At 45.8% G+C, this 15,502-nt stretch overlaps 1 protein-coding gene across 1 annotated transcript in view; it reads right to left on the bottom strand.

Moving 5' to 3' along the window:
- Window positions 1-4,126, bottom strand: part of LOC137532444 (E3 ubiquitin-protein ligase TRAIP-like) — a 40,968-nt gene extending 36,842 nt beyond the window's left edge. Inside the window, exon 1 of the mRNA XM_068252932.1 lies at window positions 3,988-4,126. Within this exon, the coding sequence (XP_068109033.1) occupies window positions 3,988-4,085 (98 nt within the window). The 5' untranslated portion in view covers window positions 4,086-4,126. The remainder of the gene's footprint in view (window positions 1-3,987) is intronic.
- Between the last annotated feature and the right edge of the window lie 11,376 nt (window positions 4,127-15,502).

Genomic DNA, 15,502 nt, shown 5'->3' with positions numbered 1-15,502 from the left:
TATTATTTGCGGATCCTTTAGACAGAAAAATAGATGCGGATATGAGGAAAGCCTTTTTGTCGTCTGGTGCAGCATGCAAGCCGGCAGTGGCCCTTACATCATTAGCCCAGGCTATTAAGGTCTGGGTTGAAAATATAGAAACCGCTATTAACGCCAATACAGACAAGTCAGAAATTATAAAGGCACTGGATGAGCTCAAATTGGCCGGAGATTTTATTGGAGAGGCAGCCATTGACACGATTAGGGCATCAGCAAGGTCCATGTTACATAATATAACGGCAAAAAGAGCATTATGGTTGAAACCTTGGTCAGCTGACCAATCCTCTAGAAATAACTGGTGCCGTATTCCATACGATGGGGTCCATCTCTTCGGAAGCAAAATGGATGGAGCCATTGCTAAGGTGACTGGAGGGAAATCAGGTCTGCTTCCCCAAGACAGGAAGACACGATCATCCAATCAGCAAACGGTAAAGAAATCGTTCCCGAATAGATTTCAACAGGCTAGATCATACAAGCCGGGAAGGCAATTCAATAAAAATTGGAGGGGAACACAGTCCTCCTTTCTCAAGAACAATAAGTCAAAGGCTACAGGAGGAGCACAGCAGAAGTCCAGGCCTTTTTGAGGGTGCGTCCACACAGACAATACAAGTGGGGTCGAGACTACAGGCCTTCTGGAATGTCTGGGTGGAGACAGTACAAGATCCATGGGTGATAAAAACAATAAAAAAAGGACATGCTTGGAAATTCAGAAAATCCCCCCCATTGTCAAGATTCAGAGAAACTCGTCCTCCACAGGATCTTCAAAAATGTCAAATCCTACAGCAATACATAGATTCTTTAGTGGAAATGAATGCAGTGGTTCCAGTGCCATTGAATCAAAGAGGAATGGGAATTTATTCTCCATTATTCTTAGTTCCAAAAATGTCAGGCGGTTGGAGACCAGTGTTGGACCTGAAATTTCTGAACAAGTTCATAATAATACGCCATTTCAAGATGGAATCGTTGCAAACAATCATAAAGATGGTAAGAGTGGGAGATTGGATGACAACAGTAGATCTAACAGACGCCTACTTACACATCCCAATAAAGAAGTCTTTCCAGAAATTCCTGAGGTTTGCATTCAACAATCAACACTTTCAGTTCCAAAGTCTCCCGTTCGGAATATCTACAGCTCCTCGGACTTTTTCGAAAATACTATTGCCTGTAATAGCTCATCTGAGAGAGAAAGGTTTAAGAACATACCATTATCTAGACGATATTCTGTTGGTAAGCCAAAATCAATCAACGCTACAACATCATCTAAAAATACTGTTAAACGAATTACAGAAGCTAGGATGGATAATCAATTATCAGAAAAGTCAATTAATACCGTCACAAGACATGATCTTCCTGGGGGCTCGGTTTATCACTTACCAGAACAAAGTCTGCCTACCAGACGAGAAGTTATCATTAATTCAAAAGAAAGTAAAGACAGCTTTATCACAAAGGACGCTTTCGGTCAAACAAATCTTGAGCTTGCTAGGGACCTTTTCATCTACAATCCCTCTGGTCAAGTGGGCCCACTGGAATCTGAGGAAGTTGCAAGCATTCTTTCTTTCTCATTGGAACAAGAGGAACATGTTCCAGAAATTGGTGTTACCAATAGATGTGAAGATCTCCTTACAATGGTGGCTCAGGAGAGACCATTTGCAGAACTGTCATCAGTTACAACAGGAGGAGCCGATACAAGTGACAACCGATGCCAGCCTAACTGGTTGGGGAGCACACTGTCAGAACACCTGGATCCAGGAAAAGTGGAGGCTTCCTCAGACAGGGGTATCCTCGAACATTCTAGAATTAAGAGCAGCCTATCTAGCTCTAAGGGGCTTCAAGCACCTTGTAGTCCAGAAAGCAGTCAGCTTACAGATAGACAACACCACAGCAGTATCTTATGTAAAGAAACAGGGTGGGACCAGGAGTCGGTCATTGCTCAGAGAAACATCGCAAATGATGTCCTGGGCTCAGGAAAATCTGCAGAATCTGACAGCAGTGTACCTGCCGGGAGTCCGAAATATATTAGCAGATCACCTAAGCAGAACATTTGCGGACCCACACGAATGGTCATTGAACGACAAAGTCTTTCAAGAAATAGTCCACAAATGGGGAATTCCACAGATAGATCTATGTGCGTCACAATCGAACACGAAAGTACGCAGATTCTTCACGAGGTGCCCACATCCATTGTCAGAGGGGACGGATTGTCTGTTGCAGAAGTGGAAGTTCAATCTCGGTTATGCATTTCTCCCATTCCCATTAATCACGAATTTGCTACGCAGACTGTTGAGAGAATCGTGCACGATCATCCTTATACTGCCTTACTGGCCGAGAAGACCATGGTTCACTCTGGTGAAAGAGATGAGTGTCGAGGATCCACTAGTACTTCCAACGATTCCGGATCTGTTACATCAAGGGAAATTATTACACCCGGAGGTCGACAAACTGAATTTAATGGCCTGGAAATTGAAAGGAGGAAGCTGATAGCATTAGGGTGTTCAGAAGAAGTGGTCTCTACTATGCTAAAGTCAAGGAAGATGTCAACCAACTCGACATATCATAGAGTCTGGGAAAGATTTATAACCTACGCAGCAAGCAGGGGAATTGAACCACTTTTACCTCAAGTTCAAGATGTTTTAGGTTTCTTACAGACTGGAGTAGACAAGGGACTAAGCCTATCGGCAATAAAAGTACAAGTATCAGCTTTATCAGCCCTCACTAATGAAAAATGGGCTCTTCATCCGCTGATAATTCAGTTTATACAAGCGGTGCAGAAATTAAGACCGCCGAGGAAACCATTTTTTCCCCAATGGGATTTATGTGTCATATTAGAAGTACTGTCCAATGCTCCTTTTCATCCGATAGAAACATCTTCAATATGGAATACAGCTTTAAAAACCCTGTTCTTAACCGCTATTTCATCCGCAAAAAGAGTGTCAGACTTACAAGCGCTAGGTTGTACAGAACATTTGTTACAGTTTTTTCCCGATAGAGTGGTAATCAGGCCTGTATTATCACATATTCCAAAGGTTGCATCATCCTTCCATATTAACCAGGAACTAACCTTACCCACTTTTTCTGTAGAAAATGGTTGTCATCCGCTTGATGTAGGCAACAGTATTAAAGCTTACCTGAAAAAAACAGCCTCATTCAGACAGTCAGAACATCTCTTTATCAATGTTCAGGGAGCAAGGAAAGGCCAGCCTCTTGCTACAAGAACTATTGCAAGCTGGTTAGTAAAATTGATACAGCTAAGCTATAAGATGAAAGGGCTAGAGATACCAAGAGAGGTCAGTGCCCACTCAACTCGAGGTATGGCAGCATCATGGGCATCATTCTCAAAAGTTTCTGTCGAAACAATTTGTAAAGCAGCTAGCTGGTCGTCACCTCACACATTCTTAGCCCATTATCATGTCAACCCTGCATGTTTGACTTCATTAGAGTTTGGAAAAGCTGTTCTATCTGCTTCTTATAAATAAATTTTTGCATTTCCCTCCCTCGGCTCCTGATTTGTTATGTCCCAGGAGTATGCCGCCATTTCTGTCCAGGAAACCGGAAAATTGTATACTTACCTTCCGTAATTTTCCTTTCCTGGATCAGATAATGGCGGCATACGAATCCCTCCCTCTTGTCCATTCGAGGACTGATTTTCACGAGAATGGCAGGGGGGCCTGGATTCCTTTAATTTATAATAAAGATCTGTCCAATCGGGTTCAGGGGGTGGAGTTGAACCCAGGAGTATGCCGCCATTATCTGATCCAGGAAAGGAAAATTACGGAAGGTAAGTATACAATTTTCCGGTTTATACCAGTTACCCTCAGCGAATAAGGGATAGCATATAACAATAATGTATATACACACCTTCTCTTACACACGGAAACTGGGACACAACATGAATGAAAATAAAACAGAAAGCAATGCTTTGCAAACAATGGAAGAGATCTATATATATACCACTGGTAGTGGAAGGTGTGCCCGCAGTGAATGGCCGCCACATCATGTTGGTGATCAAAGTAATCGGAACAGATGGTGCAGAGGGCCCGGATCGGCATAGCGCCGCCCTCCAGCAACTTCAGCCTCCACAATTGCGACTTTCCCGTTTGTATTTACCGCGATGTGAACCATCCATAGGAGTCATTACGTCAGGACGGCACAGAACGTCTCAAGCTATTGGTCAATAAGAGTCGTCTATGTCCCGTACGCAAGCGCAGCAGCGACTGACAGACGACAGTAGTTCTCATTGCATAGGGAGGCGGAGTTATGAGGCTGGTGAATGGGAGCGTTACGCGCTGAGCGTGTATTGACAGGCTGAAAGGCGCGCAGCGCAGGCGCACATATGTTACCACGGCGAGTACACAGTACTACCTCACGCAGAAGGGACTGTCTTCATGGTGCAACTTTGTTATGTCACCTCCAGATTGACTATCCTATATTCCATTTCGTTATGTGACGGAGGTAGTATGAAACGTGTCACTGCACTGGGAATTACATCAGATACCGTTTGTCATGTGTGCCTTTTGGTTTTGTCCGATGTCAGCACAAGAACTTCTGAATAGTGTTCAGACTGACTGAAAGTGTATCTCAAAAAAAGTGCATAAAAAAAAAAAAGGATAGATATCTCAGTGTTCTCGGATCTCCTTACGCCCCTCTGACCCTGCGCTGGGACCTTCTGAGGCAGGGAACACACTACATGCGTTTTTGCGCGTTTTGCCGCGAACGGCATAACGCGCACGATTTTAGAGGCTATTGAAATTAATAGCCTAGCGCAGGAAACGCTGTGCCGCATGCGTTTCTGCGCGTTTGCATTCGCATTTTCTCCGCGTTTTCAAAACGCAGTTTTCTGCTTTTTCCCGCACGTTGCATGGCAGTACACGCCATGCAATCGCGGAAACGCACGCGTAAAAACGCACGCGTTAGATGCGATCGCAAAACCCAGAAACGCAGGGGAAAACGGCCCTGCAAGTGTGTTCCCTGCCTCTTTTACATCAATGTTGAATATTGCTGGCAGCCGTGTTTCACCTTTATGAGTAAGCGTGGCGAACAAGGTGCCGTCTGCGCAGTAGCACGGAACCACTTGTGCATGGCTTTTTCCTCTGCTACTGTGCATGTGCAAAAATTACTGGCGCCTCCGCAGTGTGGCCGTACTCTAACATGGAGGAATAGTAACTGGCCCACCAAACTTGAATTTGCCTGCTACACACTTTCAATTATAATTGGCCAGTCAAGCGATCACCTGCTCAGAAGCGTAATCAAAAATACGCTTCCGCGCAATGCATAAAACTTGCGTGCCTAACGTGACTTGCGTGGCTTCCGGTCCTCCGCAGGAACCGCGTGGTGACAAACGTATGCAGTCAAGTGAGGGCTGCAGCAAAAACGTCACTTCCGTCACATAAAGTCGCACTGCGTCAGTATAAAAAAAACGTATGTGGATGTAGTCCCTTTTTTTTTTTTTTTTTTTTTTTTTTTTGGGACCCATTGGATGGGAGACATCCCTGTTGCCAGTGACGCACCTCTCCCATCACACCCACATATCTACTTTTTATGACGAGTCAATTGCTATTTATACCCCCATATGTCTGCAGTTTTCACCTTATGGCGAGATATTTAGTTTTACAACCCACACGTAGTTTTACAACCCCCAGGCTACACAGATTCATTAAAGAAGTCTTGATCCTGAATATGTAGCCTAAATCTAATGAAAATTAGAAACGATGGCCCTTAACAGGCAAAACTGGCCAGAGCAATGTACCTGTGACTATTTTGCATAACCCCGCCTCCTCCTGATGCTACCCTGTGGATCTATATCAATACATCATGTTTGTTTTCACATGTTGCGTTGCTTGTCAGGATCTGGACAAATACCGGGGGCTTGAATCACAAAAGAGTGCTAACTGTTAGCACAGCCGTTTTCGCGCAAATTTTCACGTGTGTGCGCATTTTTGCGCGCAATTAAACGTTTTTGCGCTCAGCGAAATCGTTATCGTTTTGTGCGCAAACTCGAATTTGCGCGTGAAAACAATAGCGATTTCACGCGAAAATTCACGCTTGCGCGTGAAAACATTTAATTGCACGTGAAAATTCGCGATTGCGCGCAAACGCGAAAATTTGTGCGAAAACGGCCGTGCTAACAGTTAGCACTCTTTTGTGATTCAAACCCATGGTGTATATAATCTATGTATGAATGAAATAATGATGGAGAAGGTACTTTTGTATTACGCGTCCAGCAGAGCGGCTGATGTAACTGAGCCTGTTACCGGGGCTCACCGCAGCTGAACGGCTGACTGCGGAAGGACGGCGTGGGACTTAGACGTGTTTATGGGGCGGGAGGAATCCCCGGGTAACTATCAGAGTTTTAGTATTGTTCGTCTCTGAGTCTCTTTAAAGTCCTTCGACAGGAAGTTGCAAGGTCTCCTGGGATTTGACCTCGAAAAAATGCGATCTCCTTGCCTTTTTTGTATGCGATTTTCTAATGCAGTCACTACGATTGCAAGTTTCTAAAATCGCATCATACTACTGTGTACAATTCATCACAATTTTCATTATTTTTAAAAAGGCTTTGCAATTGAAAAAAAATGCATGATGTTATAAGAACACAGCGCAACGCAGTCTGTTTGTACAGGCCCTAATGCACTAATCCTTAATCTGCACTGACAGCACATGTAAGGCTGGGTTCACATAGGACATAGCGTGAAACACTGCGTTTTATGTCATGTTGTAAGTTAATGTTGTGTGCGGTGTTTGTGGTGCGTTTGCAATGCATTTTCCATGTGTTTTAATGCGTTTGCATATACAAAACGCATATGCGTTTTTCATGCGTTTTTAGATTTCCATTCATGCAAATCACTTGGAAGACAGCAAGAAACCAAAATACAGCAAAATAAAATATTTTGGGGAAAAAACGCATACCATTGCGTTCCCATTGACTTTAATTTTGTGCGTTTTGTGGGTACGCATTACACACAGGGAGTCAGGAAGCCGCTACTGCCACACATCTAACCGAGCCTTTTCGAGCATGCCAGATTGATGCCAGTCTGAACGTAAATCAATCGGGCTTCCAAAGTGCAGTATTAGTCTCTGGCAAATTCAGGCCGGTTTCACTCTGAATGTTGGCGGAAGCCTGGCGGCCGCACTGCCGCCAGCATACTTCGGGGATTACTGTGTTAGTACGCAGTAACTCCTATCTGGCAGCCGGCAAAGCAGGAAATGACACTCACTTCCTATGGCCGAAGCGATTAGGGCTGAGCTCTCGGATTCCGAATTTCAAGTTTGCCAGCAGAATTTGGCAGTTCTGAGTAAGCACTCAAAACTCGAAAATTCGGCAATTCCGAGTACCGAATTCGCGTTTACATTGAAGTCAATAGTGCTAAATTCCGAGGTTAATTGTCAAGCCCCCTTACATGCAATCATCACCAAATTTGGCATGTATATTAAGCAGATGAGTAGGAACATGGTAAAAAAAAAATTTTGTGAAAAGACCTTATAGTTTTTGAAATAAACGATTTTAAAGTTTCATAGGAAAAATGGTTTTTGAACTGTGTAAAATGACACTGCTGCAGTACAGGTTACTGCATTCCGAGTTCTGTATACATATTGTATACATTTCATGAAAATAGACAGTGTGGGGTCCCCCCTCCCAAGCCTCCTCAACCCCTTGTCCCCCATGCAGGCTGGGATAGCCAGAATGTGGAGTCCCGGCCACATGGGACTTCGCACCCTGAGCTATACCAGCCCGCATGGTCCTAGGTATGGGGGGGCTCTGGAGGAGAGGGGCGGCCAACCGCCCCCTCTCCCCCAGAGCCCTTGTCCAATCCATGGATAAGGGGCTCTTCCCCACCTCCGGTGCCCCAGGAGTAGGTGGGGGCCGCCGACGTCCTGGGGGGTTCATGGTGCCATCCGGGGTTCCCCTTTAACAAGCAGACTCCGGAAGCCGCCCCCTCCCCAGGAGAAATTAGTATAGGGGTACACGGTACCCCTTACCCATTTCAGCAGAGTTAAAAAAAGAAATAAAAACACGACAACGAAAAAAGTCCTTTACGCAGTGGCGGCGCCAGGGGGGTGCTTGCACCCCCTAAATTTGTCCAAGCACCCCCAAAGCACAACCTGGCGTGAACTGACTTCAGGCGTCTAAGAGACGCCGAGTCAGTTCACAGCGGCAGCTCCGAAGCAGCAGAGCAGGGCTACGGTAAGATGGCCGCCCGAAGCCCTGCTCTGCAGACTTGGAGTTTGCAGAGCAGGGCTTCGGGCGGCCATTTTCCCGTAGCCCTGCTCGCCGGGTAATGCAGGCTGCAGGCAGGAAGTCAGGTGAAGGAAGAGGATCGTGGGAGCTGCGCGCCACAAGGAGGTCGGGAGAGGAGGAAGTCGGAACAGGAGGTCTTCTGACTAGGTGAGTAAATGGGTTTTTCTTTTCTTTTTCAGGTGGTGCTGCTGATTGTGGTCAGAACTGCTGAGCATTGTGCATATTGGGGTCAAATCTGCTGAGCATTGTGCATATTGGGGTCAGAACTGCTGAGCATTGTGCATATTGGGGTCAGAACTGCTGAGCATTGTGCATATTGGGGACAGAACTGCTGAGCATTGTGCATATTGGGGTCAGAACTGCTGAGCATTGTGCATATTGGGGTCAGAACCGCTGAGGATTGTACATATTGGGGTCATATCTGATAACGATTGTGCATATTGGGGTCATATCTGATAACGGTTGTGCATATTTGGGTCATATCTGATAACGGTTGTGCATATTGGGGTCATATCTGATAACGGTTGTGCATATTGGGGTCATATCTGATAACGTTTGTGCATATTGGGGTCATATCTGATAACGATTGTGCATATTTGGGTTATTGAACGTGTTTTTTGTTCAAATCTGCTCACATTTCGTGTATTTTCTTGAGAAAACCTGCACAATGATGTGAATTTTCTGGGGAAAGGGTCACCAAATCTTGGGCCCTCTGTCTTTGCGTTGCACTTTTAAAGGGAACCCGAGGTGAGAATAATATTGAGACTGCCATAGTTATCTCCTTTTAAGCAATACCAGCTGCCTGGCTGCCGTGTTGGTCCTCTGCCTCTAATTCTTTCAACCATAGACCCTGAACAAGCATGCAGCAGGTCAGGGGTTTCTGACAATATTGTCAGAACTGACAAGATTAGCTGCATGCTTGTTTCTGGTGTAATTCAGTTCACTACTGCAGCCAAATAGATCAGCAGGGCTGCCAGGCAACTAGAATTGTTTAAAAGGAAATAAATATGGCATCCATCATATCACTCTCACCCTGGGCTCACTTTAAAGTACAGTTAGCCCCGCCCTCATCCGGTCATGACCACGCCCATTTTTCACCGCGGCGCACTTTGCGCGCCGCAGGTTGTAGCCTCACCCATTTTTTGCCGCGGCGCACTTTGCGCGCCACAGGTCGTCAGCTCCCCCAGAAATTGGTCCAGCACCTGCATAGCTCCCACTAAAAAAAATTCCTGGAGCCGCCACTGATCCCACGCCAGTATCCTCAGGAGTGGTCCCACGCCAGTATCCTCAGGAGTGGTCCCACGCCAGTATCCTCAGGAGTGGTCCCACGCCAGTATCCTCAGGAGTGGTCCCACGCCAGTATCCTCAGGAGTGGTCCCAGGCACCCGCCCAACTCCTGGGGCTGAATGGCTATAGACAGCCACAGACAGAGGCTGACTGTGACCATTCAGTGGCAGGAAGTCGTCGGTGTAGGAGGGTGGTGAGATGTCCTAAGAGGATACTGGCGTGGGACCACTCCTGAGGTTACTGGCGTGAGATTATCCCAAGGTAAGTATCCCTGGTTAATTTAGAACAATAAAGGACTTTTTTCGTTGTCATGTTTTTATTTCTTTTTTTAACTCTGCTGAAATGGGTAAGGGGTACCATGTACCCCTATACTAATTTCTCCTGGGGGGGGCGGCCTCCAGGGTCCGCTTGTTAAAGGGGAACCCCGAATGGCACCATGAACCCCTCAGGACGTCGGCGGCCCCCACCTCCTCCTGGGGCACCGGAGGTGGGGAAGAGCCCCTTGTCCATGGATTGGACAAGGGCTCTGGGGGAGAAGGGGAGGTTGACCGCCCCTCTCCTCCAGAGCCCCCCCATACCATGGACCATGCGGGCTGGTATAGCTCATGGTGCGAAGCCCCACGTGGCCGGGACTCCGCATTCTGGCTATCCCAGCCTGCATGGGAGACAAGGAGTTAAGGAGGCTTGGAAGGGGGGGGACCCCATGCTGTCTGTTTTCATGAAATGTATACAATATGTATACAGAACTCAGAATGCAGTAACCTGTTCTGCAGCAGTGTCATTTTACACAGTTTAAAAACCATTTTTCCTATGAAACTTTGAAATCTATTTGCTCAAAAACAATAAGGTCTTTTCACAAAATATTTTTTTTACCATGTTCCTACTCACCTGCTTAATATACATGCCAAATTTGGTGATGATAGCATGTAAGGGGGCTTGACAATTAACCGCAGAAGTTGGCACTATTGACTTCAATAGAAATGCACTTGGAACACGAAAATTCGGAACACGAAATTCGGTTTTCGCATGCGGTACACGAAATTTCGACAAAATTGGCATTCAGCTGTTCCGATCAGCCCTACCAGTCACTGACCAATTTTACCACCTCAATGCTTTTGAGGGTCAGCAGTAAGTAGATTGTGTAGGTAAACTGTCATAATTATAATTGAAAGTGTGTACCAGGCTTTAACGTAGTAATACACCTGACGATTATGGGCAGATTCGACAAAGAGACAAATTCATCTCTAATCAAATCTGATAAGAGATAAATTTGTCTCTTTGTCAAAGCTGCCCATTTACTACAGGCCGATTCCCATCCTATTTCAGCATGAAATCTTCAGGGAATCGGCTGAGCCTGCCCCGTACACCCCGCCGCTGCCCCCCAGTGTGTGCATTTATACATTACCTGTCCTGTAGTAGCCTCCAAGTGGTGTCCGTCCATATCTCCGGGTTCGAACAGCTGCATACATTTCGTAGACGTTGGCGCATAGCGTCTGATGTCAGACAAAATGCGCTGCCAGCGTGGATGCAGAACCCAGACAGACAGTGCAGAGGCTGCTACAGGACAGGTAATGTAAAAAATGCATACACTGGGAGGGCACATTTATACAATACAGTGGCAGCGCTGGGGTTTTCGTCGCTTGTTCCGAATCGGCTGCCGTACCACCGCAAACCCTACCAACCAAATTTGGCCCGACATCTTGCAGCATGTGTGATCGACAATGCGAACCAAAATTCGTTCCGAAGTTGGTTGCTTTTTCGGTTGGGCATGCACTTGGCGGAACCGGTTGATCGATCGGCTGCCAAGTCGCCTGATGTGTGGCCAACTTTAGTCTTTGCTTGACTAACAGATCTAAAGTGAAGTATCACATTGAAGAACAAGAGATTCTGCTTGGATGGGAAGAATATGATATTCTTTGTTAGTTTACAGAACAGCTGAATTTCCATTTAGGGCCTGGTGGCGGTTTTCCAGACACTACATACATGTCTGCTGATGTACCTCAATAAACGAATGCATAATTGCAAGCATAATTTGTTACGGAAACAGTACAAATAAAGTGAATCGGAACCATCTAAACAAAACAAAAAAACAAAAACTGATACTTACCTAAGGAGAGGGAAGGCTCTGGGTCCTGTAGAGCCTTGCCTCTCCTCTCCTGGTGCCCTCGGTGCAGCGCTGGCTCCCGTGGTTAAATCCCCCGCCGCGGGGGACTTTGGAAGTCTTCGGGAGCCGAGCCCTCCTGAACACAGGCGCTTCCATTCTGCGCACGCGTGAGTGGGCGCTCGCACATGCGCAATATGGTGTGGCCCGTCTTCGGGAGCACTCGGGCTCCCGAAGACTTTCCGAAGCCCCCATCGGCAACGGAGAGAGCAGTATTTGACCAAATTGGTCAAATACTGCTTCCAGGGACAGCACTACACCGAGGTCACCAGGAGAGGACCTGGCTTTTCTTTTCTTTTTTTTTTACACACTGTTCCCATTGACTTTAAAGGATACCCGAGGTGACATGTGACATGATGAGATGGACATGGGTATGTACAGGGCTAGCACACAAATAACTATGTTGTGTTCATTTTTTTCTTTCTGTGCCTAAAAGAGTTAAATATCAGGTATGTAAGTGGCTGACTCAGTCCTGACTCAGGCCAGTGCACACCAAAACCGCTAGCAGATCCGCAATACGCTAGCGGTTTTGGGAGCTGATTTCAGAGCGATTCTAGGTATGTTTAGAGAGGTTTTCTAAACATACCTAGCGGTTTTGCGTGCGCTTTTGTGTAGCAGATTACACATATTGTTACAGTAAAAGCTGTTACTGAACAGCTACTGTAACAAAAATGCCTGGCAAACCGTTCTGAACTAGCGTTTTTCAGAGCGGTTTGCGTTTTTCCTATACTTTACATTGAGGACGAAACGCTTCCGAAAACCGCCAACGCGCAGCAGGAGGCGCGTTTGCGGCTTGGCAAAAACCGCAAACCGCCGGTGTGCACCATCCCATTGCAATACATTAGACAAGCATTTTTAGAGGCGGATGCGGTCGGCGGATCGCTCCAAAAACCGCTTGGTGTGCACTGGGCCTCAGACAGGAAATGACTACAGTGTGACCCTCACTGATAAGAAATTCCATCTATAAAACATTTTCCTAGCAGAAAATAGCTTATGAGAGCAGGAAAGAGATAAAAAGGGTCAATAGTTCATAGATTTTAGCTGTGGCATACTTTAATGAATGTGTCATTGAGCAAAAACTATAAAACAGTTAAAACTTCAAAAGTAGATTTAAACATAAAATAAAACTGTGGAATATCTTAAGTCATTTTTAGGAGAAGAACGATAGATATAATTGTTTATTTCATTCATTTATTTTCGCCTCGGGGTGTCCTTTAAGTATAATCCTGCAGCGCCAAAGGGAGAAGAACTATCAGCTCAGTTGTGCTGACGTGACGCTTTTTTACTTTTTTTCTTGCTTGTATATTAAAGGGAACCAGAGACGCCGGAATCCTAAAAAGAAAAAAAGATTTTATACATACCTGGGGCTTCTTCCAGCCCCATAAGCCTGCATCGCTCCCACGCCGCCATCCTCCGCTTCCTGGATCCCGTCACTTCCGGCGGACGCGGCCAAATGTCCGCATGAGCAGGGGCTCCCTCCATACCCTTACGCGTGCGGCTGCGCAGTATGCAGCGGCACGCGTACGGGTATGCCGGGAGCCCCTGTGATGCGGACAATTGGGCATGTGCCTAACGATTTCCTATTTATACTTAGCGATTTTGGAGCGTTGTGTTGTAGTGATTTTCTAGTTCTTGTAAACTTTGTTCTGAAAGTGAACAGCTTTTTGCAAAAAAACTTTTTGAAAATGCTCTTCAGCGCTTTTCAGAGCGATTTTCCACTTTTCCTATACTTGATACTAGACTAGATACTAGACTTGATACTAGACAAGTCCATCGCTGTCGGCCAAGTGTGCTGAGACTGCAAATGATCAGCTGTAGAAAAGAGCAGCAGTTTTCCGTGTACTCAAGTGGGATGCCTACCTCAGAAGATTACTACAGACTAGTGCCCTATAAATATACAGCAGTTGGAAGAAACAATTGTAAAGGGAGCCCTGATATTTCACAACGTATGTTTTGGATGGTGGTCATACTTGGAAATTAGCAGGGCCGGATTTAGGGCAAGGCCACCTAGGCCATGGCCTAGGGCACCACAGGAGTAAGGGCACCAAAGCAGCAGGCTAAACTCATGCAAGCTTGCAAATTCTGCAATGCAGGGATATCAGTACTCTGCTGCCAGCGGCCTGTGCAGCAGCCTCCTTGCTCTCTGTGCATGTTTGCATTGTGGCCAGCGGCGATGGACTTGGGCAGCATTGGAGACGGAAAGAAAGAGGAAGCTTCTGCACTGGAGACGAGCGGAGAAATGAGTGACACTGATGGCTGCTGCGGTGTGAAGGAAAGCTGGCTACCTATACTGAAGGGGGGGGGGGGTCGGGGGGTATTAAGGGAGTCATCTGGCTACCTATACTGGAGGGAAGGGGGAGGGGTCATCTGGCTACCTATACAGAAGGGGGCGTCTGGTGACAGCGGCCTTGGGCGGTAAAGAGTACAAGTCCGGCCCTGGAAATTAGTGAATAGATATATGCAGGAGAAAGGTCATGAAGAGCTTTGTAGGTTAGAGTTGGAAGTTTGAACTTGATCTGTTAGGCAAATCATAGCCAGTGGTGAGCTCGACAGTGCGGAGCAGAACTTGAGGAGTGAGAGGAGAGGTGGATGAGTAGTGCAGTCAGTTTCAGTATGGACTGAAGTTGTGCAATTCTCCGAGGAAGAAGGCCACAAAGCAGAAGTTGACTGTAATCAAGGTGGTATTATTATTTGGTATTTATATAGCGCCAACATCTTCTGCAGCACTGTACAGAGTATATTGTCTTGTCACTTACTGTAACTGTCCCTTACCATAGTCATATGTCTATGTACCGTATATACTCGAATACAAGTTGACCTCGTGTATAAGTCGACTCCAATATTCAACCCACTTAAGCTGGATTTTTTTTATGAACTCTAAGTATAAGTCTACTCAGCAAAGTTAATGGCTGCACTTGGGGCCCAGGAGGGGTTAATGACTGCACTGCATACAGTATTGCAGCCATTAACCCCTCCTCTCCCTTAAGTGCAGCCAATAACTCCTCCAAGCCCCCAAGTGCTCCATTATTTACTCCCTTTTATGTAGCCAAGTATTTCCCCCTGCCCCTTTCCTTGTTAATTGTTGTGGCCAGGACTTTCAGACCTGTGTTTTCCTGGCATTTCCTCTCCTCAACATATCACTTACCACTGGGTAAATTGCTGCAAATGGGAATGTCACTATTACATATAGTTACATAGTTATTTTGGTTGAAAAAAGACATGCGTCCATTGAGTTCAACCAGAGAACAGTACACACATAACTCAGTGTGCTTAGTGTTGCCTGTGACCCGTGTATAAGTCGACCCCTATACTTTTATGAAGTGAATCAGACCTACATTTCTAGACTTATACTCTAACATATACAGTATGTATCGTACTCTGGGGCTAATTTAGGGAGAAGCCAATTAACTTATCTGTATGTTTTTGGAATGTGGGAGGAAACCAAAGTGCCACGCAGACACAGGGAGAACATACAAACACCTTTCAGATAGCTCCAGCGCTGTAAGGTGAGAATGCTAACCACTACGCTACCGTACTACCCCCATATAATGGTATATAACAATGTCATGGACTAGCATTTCGGTTGTCACATATGAAGAATGGACAAATGTAGGAAATGCTTTTAGGTTGAAGATAGCTAGATGTGAATAGTGACTGAAAGTGCAGTTTAACTTGGAGAGAAAAGAGTGGGAAAATAATCATTTCCATTTGAAGTCGTACGTATTATAAAAAGTTTGACTGGACATGGTCTTTAAAGACGACTTCCAATTTATAATAGACAAGAC

The sequence above is a fragment of the Hyperolius riggenbachi genome, chromosome 9, assembly GCF_040937935.1.
Source record: "Hyperolius riggenbachi isolate aHypRig1 chromosome 9, aHypRig1.pri, whole genome shotgun sequence".
NCBI lineage: Eukaryota > Metazoa > Chordata > Amphibia > Anura > Hyperoliidae > Hyperolius > Hyperolius riggenbachi.
The sequence above is the reverse complement of the archived record's forward strand: the minus strand, read 5'-3'. Positions and strand labels throughout refer to the sequence as shown.